Source organism: Sinocyclocheilus grahami, unplaced genomic scaffold, assembly GCF_001515645.1.
Source record: "Sinocyclocheilus grahami isolate Dianchi unplaced genomic scaffold, SAMN03320097.WGS_v1.1 scaffold223.1, whole genome shotgun sequence".
In the NCBI taxonomy this organism is placed as follows: Eukaryota; Metazoa; Chordata; class Actinopteri; order Cypriniformes; family Cyprinidae; genus Sinocyclocheilus; species Sinocyclocheilus grahami.
The window spans coordinates 400,577-414,792 of NW_015505402.1; the positions used below are offsets into that span (position 1 = coordinate 400,577).

General features: G+C 35.9%; 1 protein-coding gene across 1 annotated transcript in view; it reads left to right on the forward strand.

Moving 5' to 3' along the window:
• Positions 1 to 14,216, forward strand: part of ptprt (protein tyrosine phosphatase receptor type T) — a 278,126-nt gene that overhangs the window by 206,455 nt on the left and 57,455 nt on the right. The window contains exons 15-16 of the mRNA XM_016287683.1: positions 2,544 to 2,573; positions 4,907 to 5,058. Of these exons, the coding sequence (XP_016143169.1) occupies positions 2,544 to 2,573; positions 4,907 to 5,058 (182 nt within the window). The remainder of the gene's footprint in view (positions 1 to 2,543; positions 2,574 to 4,906; positions 5,059 to 14,216) is intronic.

The window sequence follows — 14,216 nt, forward strand, 5'->3', positions numbered from 1 at the left end:
TATATATATATATATATATATATATATATATATAATTTTGAGCTACATTTAGGTTTAGTTATAATTCGTTTTATATTAACGCAGTAGAAGTCTTTGGTATGTTGGCTTTATGTTGGTAGGCGTGGATGTGGATGTGTGAGAGATGTGTGCACACTTCTACATGCTTGTCAGCCGATTGTGCGTTTGCTTTTAAGCCTGAATGGATGAATGAACAATTTTATGATCTAATAAACCACGCTGTCTCATTTACAGTCATTAGCTGAAATAAAGTTGCATGAAATCTTCGGCACTTTGTTAAACAAACCAACCTTTTGTCACGTTCCGAACCCTTTCTCTTCCCGTCTTCCTCCACCCTCCCTCTCTCCCGTGTAAAGTGGCGGTGCATGCGTGTAACATCACTGTGGGTATCACACTTTCTCCTCACACCAGAAATGCATCTCGTTTCAGGAATGATGATAAATCACGGGAGAGCCCAAAAAAATAATAAAGAGGCCACTTATGCTGCGAGCTCCTCGCAGTTCTACTCTATTCATATTTATGGCCACCTTCGCCCGCCGTGGTGCTCTTCACTTCGCTCTCTTTTATTAATATCATCAGAACAATGTCAGCAGGCCATTTTAAAGGGCCATTGAGATGAAATGGCCAAAGATGGATGCCCCCGCTGCATATGCATGCCTCCGAACGCATCGAGCGTTTGCATCTGTTTAAGCACCGTCAGCCTGTCGCAAAACACATTTTCCATAACAGCCCATACCCAAACTGTGTTTTTATTGCCTACAGAGAAGTCACGGGGTCATTAAATATATTTACTTTGGTGCTGCTTTAGCGATAAAGCGAGCAGTTTGGGTGCTATAGCTTGCTTTTATACACAAAGCGTACAGGCAAGAATTTAGTGTTTGTGTGACTTAATGCAGCTGTGTGCCAAAGAATAACTCTGACAGGCTGATGCATGATTATTTCGGTTTGTATTATTGTAAAGATTTGTGCAAAGTGGGAGGTTTTGAGGGTATTTGTAGCGTGAAAACATGTTAATAACTCAGGCTAGTGTATGATTTCTTTAGCAGTTTAACTTTGTCATGAACGTTTATACGTTTTGATTGGTAGATGATAGATGAAATATGATTACTTTGGTGGGGTTTTTATCATTGTAAAGGTTTGCTCAAAATGTTAAGGTTATTTATAAATCATTAGTTGAAAAATGTTAAAGCCAATATAGCTAGTTACAATAGCAGGTTTGTATTAAAGTTTGCACAAAGTGCCAGATTTTAAAGGATATTTGATGTATATTTACTTTTAAAAATTATATTAATAAATATATTATTAATATATGATATTTGATATTAATCCATTTACAGCCTGTTATTAATTTATATTATTACTTTATAAAATTTGAAAGTTGTTTGACAATTGTTAGCATGAAAACATCTTATTAACATGGGTTTGTTTCAGTGTAAAGGTTTGCACAGTGGCAAATTTGAAGTTCATTTCTAAATTGTAAAAAGCAAAGAATGCACCTTGTGGAAGAGCAATAAAAAGCAGTGAGCGCAGTCAAGATGCAGACGGCCATGAAGTCACTAATTGACAACTTCACTTGCATGTCATCACCGATATTACAGTTAATCGAATCGCCGTTAACAGACGCCATCTGGTCTTTATTATGGTATCAGGCTGCTATTGCTGTCCTAGCTTGCCGTATGTCACCTCCTCTCGTCTTTACCCGCAAGGAACCGGTCCACAGAGACGTCAGCGCTAAGACACTCTGATGACAAGGCCTCATTTTGGAGCGTGATGTGTTCACCAACTGCTTTTGGTGTCTCTTGTCCTCCTCCTTTCTCTTTCTGTCCCTGTTAAGCTCATAACAGAGAACAGAGCTACAATATGTCTGTGCAACACCCACCATTCCTGTCCATCTCTTTAGCTGTCCACACACTCCCACCAGTACAGGTATATAGACTTTTCCTTCTTTTTGTTCTCTTTCACACTTTTTTTTTTCACTTGAAGGGGAGCCAGATGTGCAGTTTCATACATTTCATTTGTTGTTTAATTATACTTTTTTACAGATTTACTATTACTAACTATTACTGATGCAAAGGCCGTTTACAACCCTAAATTTACAGCCTCAGGTAGCATAAATCCTTAGCTTAGCTACATGAAGCTGTGTAGCATTTTCTTGTCTAAATAAAACATTATGTGGTCAGCATGTAACAGTGGCAAGTTTTAATATTTTTGTCATTAAACATCTCTTTATTTACAATACTGATCACTAATCAATGTGTTTGTCCTTTTTTGGTTCCTTTTTAATTGTGTTATTTTATGATATTTTATTTTATTTAAAAAATTGTATTCTATTGTGGTATTTTCATATTTGTATTATTATTATATTTTTATTTTTCATATTGTTTAAATATTTATATTTTATTTATATTTTCATATTTCCATATTTTTGATTATTATTTTATTATATTAAATATTTTATTGATTTTTTTGTTGTTCTTTTTTTTTTTCTTTCTTGTTTTTGTTTTGTCCTTATCTTGCTGCTCCAGAAGAAATGCGTATTCCTACTCTTATTACCTGTAAGTAGCATTAAATACAGAACATCTAACCAACAATCCTGTTTTTTTTATGCTTTCCTATTCATTTTTCTTCTAAGTACTTTGAACAATTCCTGAAAAGTATTTTAAAACCTCCTTAGTTCATTAGAAGAAAAAGTAAGAGAATGAATTAAATGAAATTAAAGTTATGTGACAATTAATCTTAGTACCAAAAGTCTCCTAACTTTGCCATGGTGAACAAAGCTTTCCAAAATGAAGAAAAATTCAATTTCATCGCAAAGTGTTAAATCGGTTTTATATTCATCACACTTTGCTCCAATATTTCAGCATCACAGTAGTTCCATTTTCTAGCAAACACAATCGATTTCGGCCATAAACCGTCTTATGCACTATAGACCTACAGTTTTTTTCAGATTGCATTGAAACATTAGCAGGCCCACAGTTATAAATTGCTCTCGTGTGCACGTAAATTGATGTGGCTCCACTGTTATCTTGTTATTATCGACTATTGCTTGTTCAGCTCAAATCCCTTTGGTCTGCGAACTCCACCTCTACTTTTTATTACTTTTCCGTTACACTTAAACTATTCACTATTACTTTGACGGTTATGCCTGCCTCAGCATTTTACTGTACGGGATTGTTTAATTTGCGCTGTGTGCAACAGAGCCTAGCTGCAGGATGTTTACCTCATGCGTTAAAGGATTTAAAAGCTCAGATTCACAGTCGGACTACTATGTGCATTCTCCCCGGTCCTGAAATATAGATGAAAGTAGGAACACAGCTCTTTCAAAAGGATATCATCTGAGAGGGCAAAGACAGAGAGCTACAGGCTAAAGCTAACCGTGACGCCAATATATTCCCCAAGCCCAGAGAGCGAGGCGTTCTCATATTCAGCGAGGTTATGTTATGGGCTTTTCAGCGTGCATGTTCAGATTTAGTAGCGCAATCAGTGCACATCTTCACTCTTGTCCTTGCCCAGTCTCAAACTGAGTTTACCATGAGGAAAGACATTTTGACTTTGATACCAATTTGTAATCTTGTATTCAAGGCCTACAAGTAACACTCACCAAGCACCAAATGTGACTGAAAAACAGCACTGACGAGTTACTCACCAGTTGGCCAGTACATTTTTTGTATTCATTCTAACAATGCCTGAGAATGCGCTATGGTTTAGTATGATTATCAAATTGCAATGATTGTGTTGTAATTATATAAATATGTAACCTGATGTGCTGTGTAGTGATTATTATCAAAACTTGTAATGTGAAGCATTTATAAATGTTGTCAACAAAGAAAGGCATTTTAAAAGACATTTCCCTGCATTTTAAACCAAAATAAAAGCTCTATGATTTAACTTTCGAAATATCTAGATATTTTGAATATCTAAATAAATAATTAAATAAATATACATAAATAAAAATCTATGAATAATAATGATAATAATAATTGCAGTTAGATGTGCTTCCCCAATTTGTTCTGGCTGTGACAGATTTTTGAGTATATAGTTAGACATGACATGTAGTACTTTAAATTCAATACCACGGTTCACTTTTTGGGCCAGATGTACTAACAGCTTGCACCAGCGCAAACCGACTTTTGCCGTTAAAATAGTACTGTCAGGATTTACTAAAGTTGCGCAGTGAAGAATTAGTGCTGAAAAGGCATGGACACAGTTATTTTTGGGCCTGACCTTACTGAATATGCATTTGTAGGAGTTTCCCTTTCAGTCGGAAAATTTATGGGAGGAGAGTATTCAAATGAATCACACAACGCGATTTACTAACATTTGCGCTCGACAAACTACTGGTCTACTACTGGCGTCATTAATGCCCAAAAAAGCATGCCTTAAAGCAGGCGGTAATTTTCGCTGCTCTTTTTTAGATTGCGCTGGTCATTATGGAAATGATCTGGTTGGGTCTGTGTTCTTTAATGTGCGCATTGTTAGTAAATAACCTGTAGAATTTTCCTCTCCCATCGGTGCTTTTATGGAATTGCGCTCTAACGCTAATTTGCCCCGTTTAGTAAATCTGGCCCTTTATTTTAAATGTACTATGATTTTAGGGTGATACAACAGTCATAGTGTATGGTGCTTTTGATGTTTATTCCAGATTCATTAGCATGTCTACTCCAAAAACTTTTTGTGCATGCATTTACACGTTTGTCAGATGCTTTTATCCAAAGTGACTTAAGGGCATTCAAAGACATCAATAAAAAAAAAGTTATTGCCTTTGCACATTTAAACCTGTTTGTACAACAGTTAAACCGTTTGCACTAGCCAAAAGCATTGCACCAGCACTAAAGTGTCTTCTTTTTATCATGTGTATAAACTTGCCCTGTTGTGGATGGATTTGAAGGAAACTAGCTAAAAAACAGAAGGAGACAGCCAGCAGCAGCACGCAGAGAGAGATGGGACCCGTAGGCACAGCGGATAAAAGCACAGGAAAAGTCAGCACCTTACACAAGGACGATCCGTTCTCCACCAGCAACCAGGACCTCAACGGATTCTGTGAGTTCAGCAAATATTGTGCTGCCCTGTTTTTCGTATAATCTCTGTTTATATCGAATGTACCTGTGATAACTCTCTGATAACTCTCTGATAGTAGTTAGTTAGAGAGGGAAGTTGGCATTAACCGATAAACCAATAAAGATATAAATTAATGAATGAACAAATTAAAAAATGAGTCAATGCATGAAATTACAAATGAGCAAATTAAAGAGTTATAGGATTCACACATGAACAAATTAAAGAATGCATGAATGCACAAATGAACTAATGAATGAACTCAATAAGTGAACAAACAAATAAATTAATACAGTACATGAACAAATTAATGAATTAATGAATGAACAAATGTTCAAATGAATCAGTAAATGAACAAATTATTTAATGAATAACCAAATGCATGAACAAATGAATGAAATATTGAACATGTAAACAAATGATTGAATAAAAAAAATGAATGAAGAAATGAATGAATGGAGAGATTAATGAACGAATGAATGATTTAACAGAAACGTAAGTGTTATTTTCAACATACTTATTTAAATTTAGTGATGCGCTGAAATTTTTCGTGAAACTTGGCCAACTATTCAGCCAGAATAATAAAAAAAACTTTTGGGTTTGGTCATTGATGAAACAGCAATGTTTAGTGCATTTGGTGTTAATAGTGTTTATTTAGTGTTTATTACGTGCACACAATGATAGTGATGAAACAAGATCTCTTAGTCTGTGCTGTTTTCTACTGATACATGAAAACTAAGCATTGTTTAGCAATCATCCCATCCAATATTTGCCATAAGCTTTGTTACTTTTGATTTGAAAGTCTCAGCATTGAAATTCTGTGAAGCAATCATCTGTTCCTCTTTACTACTAATTATAGCACTAAATAAACATCAGTTAACATCAGTAGATATGTTGAAAGATACAGCAATAGTTTCATGTTCAGTCAGACATTTTTCACAGGTTTTCTTTAGAGAACTTCTTGCTCTTTTCCACCAGTCTCAAAAGTCAAAAGTCCACAGGTCATATAATCACCACGTTCCTCAAATACCACGATCTCCTGAGGTGGCCGCAGTGTGTGTGAGCCAATCTCTGGATTCATTACTGCAATCACACAAACCTCCTGCAGATCCCACCATCACACTGATGAGCTCAGCAAGCCCTAAAAGGGGTCAAAAGCGGTCAACAATATGTAATTTTAACTCAACTCACCATTCTCCTTGATTGTCTTTACTAAGCGTCCATCAGGAAACCAAATGACGGGACGCCACCACCTCACACCTGCCATTCACAGATCTGAACGTCGCCCACTGCAGAGAGCTATTTTGTAGCTACACAGCACGGACCGAAGCGTTCTACATATCAAGAGACCTCGCTATTGATGTGCTGCTTTAAGAGGCGCTAGAGAAGAAGAGAAAGTGGCATTTGGACTAGGCGTTTTTTTTCTTCTTCTTCTTGCTTTCATTCTCATTCTTAGTTTTAAGTGGGCTCTGGCATGCTGTGAAGGGCCTGTAATTAGGATGGGTCTTTCTGAGTCGCTTTCTGCACAAAATGTCACAGTGGCCTTTGTGTACAGAATAATTTGAATGGAGCTGGAAGAAGAGGAGGCAACGGAGAGTAAGAACAAGATGCATAGAGAGAGAGAGAGAATGTCATTATGCATAATGATCACATTTATTTCCTTTAAAATCAACACTGATTGGCAATGTGTTCTGCATGTTTAGTGTTTCTTAGTTCTTTTGAATGTCATTGGTCAGTGAATGTACAAATGCAGTTTATTTGTACGTTTATTTCGGATCATTACAAGCACAGAGTAATTGGAGGCTGTTATTGTATCTGCTGTTTATCTAATGGTCGGAGAGTCACTATTACTGAACCAGTACAGGCCCTTTATTATAGGCATGAATCTCAGCTGGGGTGTTGGAACAGAAACAATCTAGAACTCAGCCCAGCTCATAATTGCTGTTTGCGAGCAGTTCTTTAAAAAAAATTGTGTCAAATGCCTAGTGATACATTATCAGAGACCATACACGTTCAACTAAAACTTTAAAGCTGCAGCGGGTAATTTCTAAGTTGCATTTGCAAAAGTAATGATTTTTCATTATTCAGCAATTTTATAGCTGCAAAAATAATTTCTTAATCACTATTTTGTCTTGATATATGATATAACAACCTTCTTAAAAGAATATAACATTCTTAAAATAAGATCTTAAAATAAGAAAATGATTGTACTATTTATTTGTCTAATATTGTATTATTTGATATGTTATATAAGCATTTAAAAAAGCATGAAAAGCAGAGCATGTGCTGGCTTTACAGGCAGAATCTACTGCTTTTTATTTTCCACATTTTTGTGCTGGTTCTAGGAGGAAAATCTTTGGAGAATAGTATGTGTTGAACTTTGTGAATGACAGGCCTTCCAATTTGTAAAGCCTTTTCTGTGGGCACCAAATTCATGCGGGCCTTTATATCTCATATTATAATTGTCGTTTTTCTGATTTTATATCCAGACCTTCCTCTCACTGGCACCACAGTTACAATCACACATAATTTTTATTCTTTTTTTATATCTTTTTTTTTTTGAAGACGATTCGGCCTAAGATGTGTGAGATAGAGATCATAGCGATCCCAGCCTACACACTCAGCATTTTAGCCGTATTACCATTTAAATGAACACAGAGACACCTGCCTCTAACCTTCCACGCTTCTCTCATTCAGACGCTCTCGATCTCACCCCCACTGGCCCGTGAGCTTTTGCTGCCAAAGCACTTTCTGCAGAGATCCTTATGTGAGCAAATGCGTATGCACCGACACATGTGAGACGCAGAGATTTGTGTAAAGGGAGATCTGGAGTGATAGGTGATTAAAATGGAAAGTAAAAAGATATGGCTTCAGCTGAGAAGAGTAAAAGAAGGTTACTGGAGTGTGTGATGCTCTAGGAGTGTGTTTCTGTGACTTTCATTTACTTTGTAGTGGAAGTCTACTCTGTAAAAAATATACGAAGGTGTGAATAAAACAAAGATTATTGGAATATGTTTGAATATGTACGTTTTTCTACTTCAAAATCAATGTGTTACTTGCTGTTTCTTTGTAATTATTTGTAAATTTGACTAAAAAAAATGTTTCTACATTTTTTTTTCACTCTGTTTTTTATTACAGACGTTGTCTAGAAAACCACTGTAAATACTGAGCTAGGATATGCATGTGGATATATTCAAAATAGTCCATGACATTTAAAGGTCTTGTTGACTACAGCAAGATGCAGTTGATTAGTGTGATATCTGTCTCCTTTGCAGAAAGGGACCTAAAAATCTTGTATTCTGTTGCCGCTGTGATTCTGTCACAATGTGGCACTGCTATTAATCTGGACATAATGTGGAGTTTTATAGATATGTGCAGTGTGTGTGTGTGTGTACTGTAATGTCACTAAGGTCTCTCCTCTCTGTTTTTCCCAGCCTCCTCTTCTCCATGCTCCTTCTCCATCCAGGGTAAAGCCATCCAGAGTAAAACCCTCCTCAACTCCTACTACTCAGGTTTGTAGCTTTCTATGTTGAATAGGTCCATGTGGTAGAGTAATAAAATTCCTGGACTGGTAACCAAAAGATTTGAACTGTATAATGTATCAGCAGGCCAATCACGGAAGGCTCTGCGGAATTTAAACCTCAAAAAGTTACATACATTTCCTACCACGTGCATGTTCATTTATGAAATATTTAGGCTAATTTGATGATGCTTTCAGTTGCCAGTAAGAATGCAATACTCTCAGTTCTTAAAAAATAAATAAACAAAAATAGCATCACTCTCAGCTATTGATACTCTCAGCTTTTAATACATTTTTAAAGCAAAGCACTTTAAACCCAGGTTTCTACAGGATCACTGTATATTATATTGGATGTTGCTTTAGACAAAGGCATCTGCTAAATGACTGCTGAAAAGAATAGTTCACAAAAAAAAAATGCTATCAATTATGCTATCAAGCTTCAAATAGGAAACAAGAAAAAACAAAAATAGACTAAGCAAAACTAAGCCTGTGAATGAATCATTCAGACTGGTTTTGTGAAATTGATCAACTGATTCACTGAAAACATCTGATTAAAAAGAATGATTCATTCATGAATTGGACATCTCATTAATTCATGAAGACTTGGCATGTAGCGCAGTCATACATTTTTATATTATTTTGCGTCCTTTTTCAAGCTTTGATAGAGGCATGTTTATCATTTTTTGTTGCATGGAAGAAAAATGGTTAACTTTAGAATTACACAAGGGTGAGTAAATGACAGTTTTTTGACAACAGTGTTATTTTAGCATAAAATATATTATTGTTGTATTTATGAAGATTTTTTTTCAATAATTTTGTTAAGTCCTTTTTTCATTTTATGAGTTTTTTATATTTCTATTTTTATTTCAGCTTTAGTAATATTAATACTTAAGCTTATTTCTGTGAATGAAGATATATTATTTAATTTATTTTACATTTCATTTCAGCTTTATTTCAATGAATGAAAACAGGTTTTACTAGTTTTAGTTATCAATAACAACAGCATTTTTTCTTCAGAATCTCAGAATAATATAACAGTAGCTGTGTTGCATTTATACCAAAGCCAAAAATAAAATAAATACATACATACATAAAAGGGTTTCAGTTTTATTCTGTTTTTATTTTCAGTTTCTAAGGAGCCAGTCCCTGCCACAGCATCCATAGGTAAGACACTTTTCCTTCTCTGCTGATTATACGTTGACTACGTTAAACCGTTTCTTCTGTTTCTTTTGATGTGAAGGTAGGAGGAAGCTGATCTTAGACAAAATGAATATTCAGAGGCAAATCGCTATTAAGCATGTAGTTTCATTCCAAACCTGCATGTGTATCTGCGAAACATCTCTGAGTCATAAAGTATGGGTTTAGATGATGAAAGATCATAGCATTGACCTTTGAAGTCAAAAGTAGGCGCTCGAGACTTTGGCTCCCATCCGATCAAACTAATTGCAGCTTGTAATTTTATGGTTTCAGTGAAGAGTCGGCGGTGTCCTCCTCACGCTGATGCGTCCGTCCCACGCTGAGCCAGATTAGAGGAATGAAGGCCCTCTCTCAGTTCAAACAAACTCTATGTTTATATCTCAATGTGTGGAAAGTGATTTGAATCAGGTCGTTAGCTGTCGGAATGCTAATTTTCAGATTTGGCAGATCGGTGTGTGACACACACACACACACACACACACACACACACACACACCCTCATGTCTTTTCAAAGGTAGATTGACCATTTCACAGCCAATGGCAATAGATTTGAATCAGGTCGTTAGCTGTCGGAATGCTAATTTTCAGATTTGGCAGATCGGTGTGTGACACACACACACACACACACACACACACACACACACACACCCTCATGTCTTTTCAAAGGTAGATTGACCATTTCACAGCCAATGGCAATAGCTCATAATAAAGACTTATCCATCCTTCCTTCATTCTGTCTTTATTTTTTGTTCATTCATTTATTCTTCCTTCCTTTCCTCCTTCCTTTCTTCTGTTCTTTCCTTTTTATTTGTCATTTGTGGTTCCTTCCATATTTTCAAATGATTGTCCTTTCTTCCTTCTATTCTTTCCTTCCTTCTTTTCCTTTGTTTGTTAATTTGTTCATTTTGTTAATGTATTTGTTTATTTGTCCTTCCTTTTCAATTCTGTCATTTATTTGTTAGTTCATTTCAGTCCATTTTTCTTTCTTTCTTTCTTTCTTTTCTTTCTTGTGTTTTCATTAATCATTATTTCTCTTCATTATTTATAATTTCCAGTTATTTCTTCTTCACTAAGAGCTTTGAGAAATCCTTGCAAAAATCGAACAATAATTGGATTTCTTCAGTGTCCCAAATTTACAGCAACAACCCGCATTCAACACAGAAATAACTATTGATTGCGAATGATTTGGACGTTTACTTTGCCTTCACTGGCAAGTGTGTTTCGGATTAAAACATACTCACTTTAGCATCTACAGTGAACTACAGTACTTCTGCTCCACTGCTGACACTTTCAAGTTTTTCCTGGTCACGCAAAGCTTCATCCTTTACTCGTTCTTCAGGAGATATTGAAAGCGTTCTTTACAGTCGGCTTTTGAAAAGGGATTTCTGATAGATATCTTGGTGGGCTCGGGGCTTATTCAGTCCAAAAGCTCATTTCAAAGGTTCACTCTAAAAGGCTCAGATGCAGGGGTCTCTAAACACGTACCTCTGATCCAGACAGCTTCTAGTAGGAGTTTGAAAACTCTCGCTTGAAGCTACACTCAGCAGCGATTTGTAGCTACACAGCACGGACCGAAGCGTTCTACATATCAAGAGACCTCGCTATTGATGTGCTGCTTTAAGAGGCGCTAGAGAAGAAGAGAAAGTGGCATTTGGACTAGGCGTTTTTTTTCTTCTTCTTCTTGCTTTCATTCTCATTCTTAGTTTTAAGTGGGCTCTGGCATGCTGTGAAGGGCCTGTAATTAGGATGGGTCTTTCTGAGTCGCTTTCTGCACAAAATGTCACAGTGGCCTTTGTGTACAGAATAATTTGAATGGAGCTGGAAGAAGAGGAGGCAACGGAGAGTAAGAACAAGATGCATAGAGAGAGAGAGAGAATGTCATTATGCATAATGATCACATTTATTTCCTTTAAAATCAACACTGATTGGCAATGTGTTCTGCATGTTTAGTGTTTCTTAGTTCTTTTGAATGTCATTGGTCAGTGAATGTACAAATGCAGTTTATTTGTACGTTTATTTCGGATCATTACAAGCACAGAGTAATTGGAGGCTGTTATTGTATCTGCTGTTTATCTAATGGTCGGAGAGTCACTATTACTGAACCAGTACAGGCCCTTTATTATAGGCATGAATCTCAGCTGGGGTGTTGGAACAGAAACAATCTAGAACTCAGCCCAGCTCATAATTGCTGTTTGCGAGCAGTTCTTTAAAAAAAATTGTGTCAAATGCCTAGTGATACATTATCAGAGACCATACACGTTCAACTAAAACTTTAAAGCTGCAGCGGGTAATTTCTAAGTTGCATTTGCAAAAGTAATGATTTTTCATTATTCAGCAATTTTATAGCTGCAAAAATAATTTCTTAATCACTATTTTGTCTTGATATATGATATAACAACCTTCTTAAAAGAATATAACATTCTTAAAATAAGATCTTAAAATAAGAAAATGATTGTACTATTTATTTGTCTAATATTGTATTATTTGATATGTTATATAAGCATTTAAAAAAGCATGAAAAGCAGAGCATGTGCTGGCTTTACAGGCAGAATCTACTGCTTTTTATTTTCCACATTTTTGTGCTGGTTCTAGGAGGAAAATCTTTGGAGAATAGTATGTGTTGAACTTTGTGAATGACAGGCCTTCCAATTTGTAAAGCCTTTTCTGTGGGCACCAAATTCATGCGGGCCTTTATATCTCATATTATAATTGTCGTTTTTCTGATTTTATATCCAGACCTTCCTCTCACTGGCACCACAGTTACAATCACACATAATTTTTATTCTTTTTTTATATCTTTTTTTTTTTGAAGACGATTCGGCCTAAGATGTGTGAGATAGAGATCATAGCGATCCCAGCCTACACACTCAGCATTTTAGCCGTATTACCATTTAAATGAACACAGAGACACCTGCCTCTAACCTTCCACGCTTCTCTCATTCAGACGCTCTCGATCTCACCCCCACTGGCCCGTGAGCTTTTGCTGCCAAAGCACTTTCTGCAGAGATCCTTATGTGAGCAAATGCGTATGCACCGACACATGTGAGACGCAGAGATTTGTGTAAAGGGAGATCTGGAGTGATAGGTGATTAAAATGGAAAGTAAAAAGATATGGCTTCAGCTGAGAAGAGTAAAAGAAGGTTACTGGAGTGTGTGATGCTCTAGGAGTGTGTTTCTGTGACTTTCATTTACTTTGTAGTGGAAGTCTACTCTGTAAAAAATATACGAAGGTGTGAATAAAACAAAGATTATTGGAATATGTTTTAATATGTACGTTTTTCTACTTCAAAATCAATGTGTTACTTGCTGTTTCTTTGTAATTATTTGTAAATTTGACTAAAAAAAATGTTTCTACATTTTTTTTTCACTCTGTTTTTTATTACAGACGTTGTCTAGAAAACCACTGTAAATACTGAGCTAGGATATGCATGTGGATATATTCAAAATAGTCCATGACATTTAAAGGTCTTGTTGACTACAGCAAGATGCAGTTGATTAGTGTGATATCTGTCTCCTTTGCAGAAAGGGACCTAAAAATCTTGTATTCTGTTGCCGCTGTGATTCTGTCACAATGTGGCACTGCTATTAATCTGGACATAATGTGGTGTTTTATAGATATGTGCAGTGTGTGTGTGTGTGTACTGTAATGTCACTAAGGTCTCTCCTCTCTGTTTTTCCCAGCCTCCTCTTCTCCATGCTCCTTCTCCATCCAGGGTAAAGCCATCCAGAGTAAAACCCTCCTCAACTCCTACTACTCAGGTTTGTAGCTTTCTATGTTGAATAGGTCCATGTGGTAGAGTAATAAAATTCCTGGACTGGTAACCAAAAGATTTGAACTGTATAATGTATCAGCAGGCCAATCACGGAAGGCTCTGCGGAATTTAAACCTCAAAAAGTTACATACATTTCCTACCACGTGCATGTTCATTTATGAAATATTTAGGCTAATTTGATGATGCTTTCAGTTGCCAGTAAGAATGCAATACTCTCAGTTCTTAAAAAATAAATAAACAAAAATAGCATCACTCTCAGCTATTGATACTCTCAGCTTTTAATACATTTTTAAAGCAAAGCACTTTAAACCCAGGTTTCTACAGGATCACTGTATATTATATTGGATGTTGCTTTAGACAAAGGCATCTGCTAAATGACTGCTGAAAAGAATAGTTCACAAAAAAAAATGCTATCAATTATGCTATCAAGCTTCAAATAGGAACCAAGAAAAAACAAAAATAGACTAAGCAAAACTAAGCCTGTGAATGAATCATTCAGACTGGTTTTGTGAAATTGATCAACTGATTCACTGAAAACATCTGATTAAAAAGAATGATTCATTCATGAATTGGACATCTCATTAATTCATGAAGACTTGGCATGTAGCGCAGTCATACATTTTTATATTATTTTGCGTCCTTTTTCAAGCTTT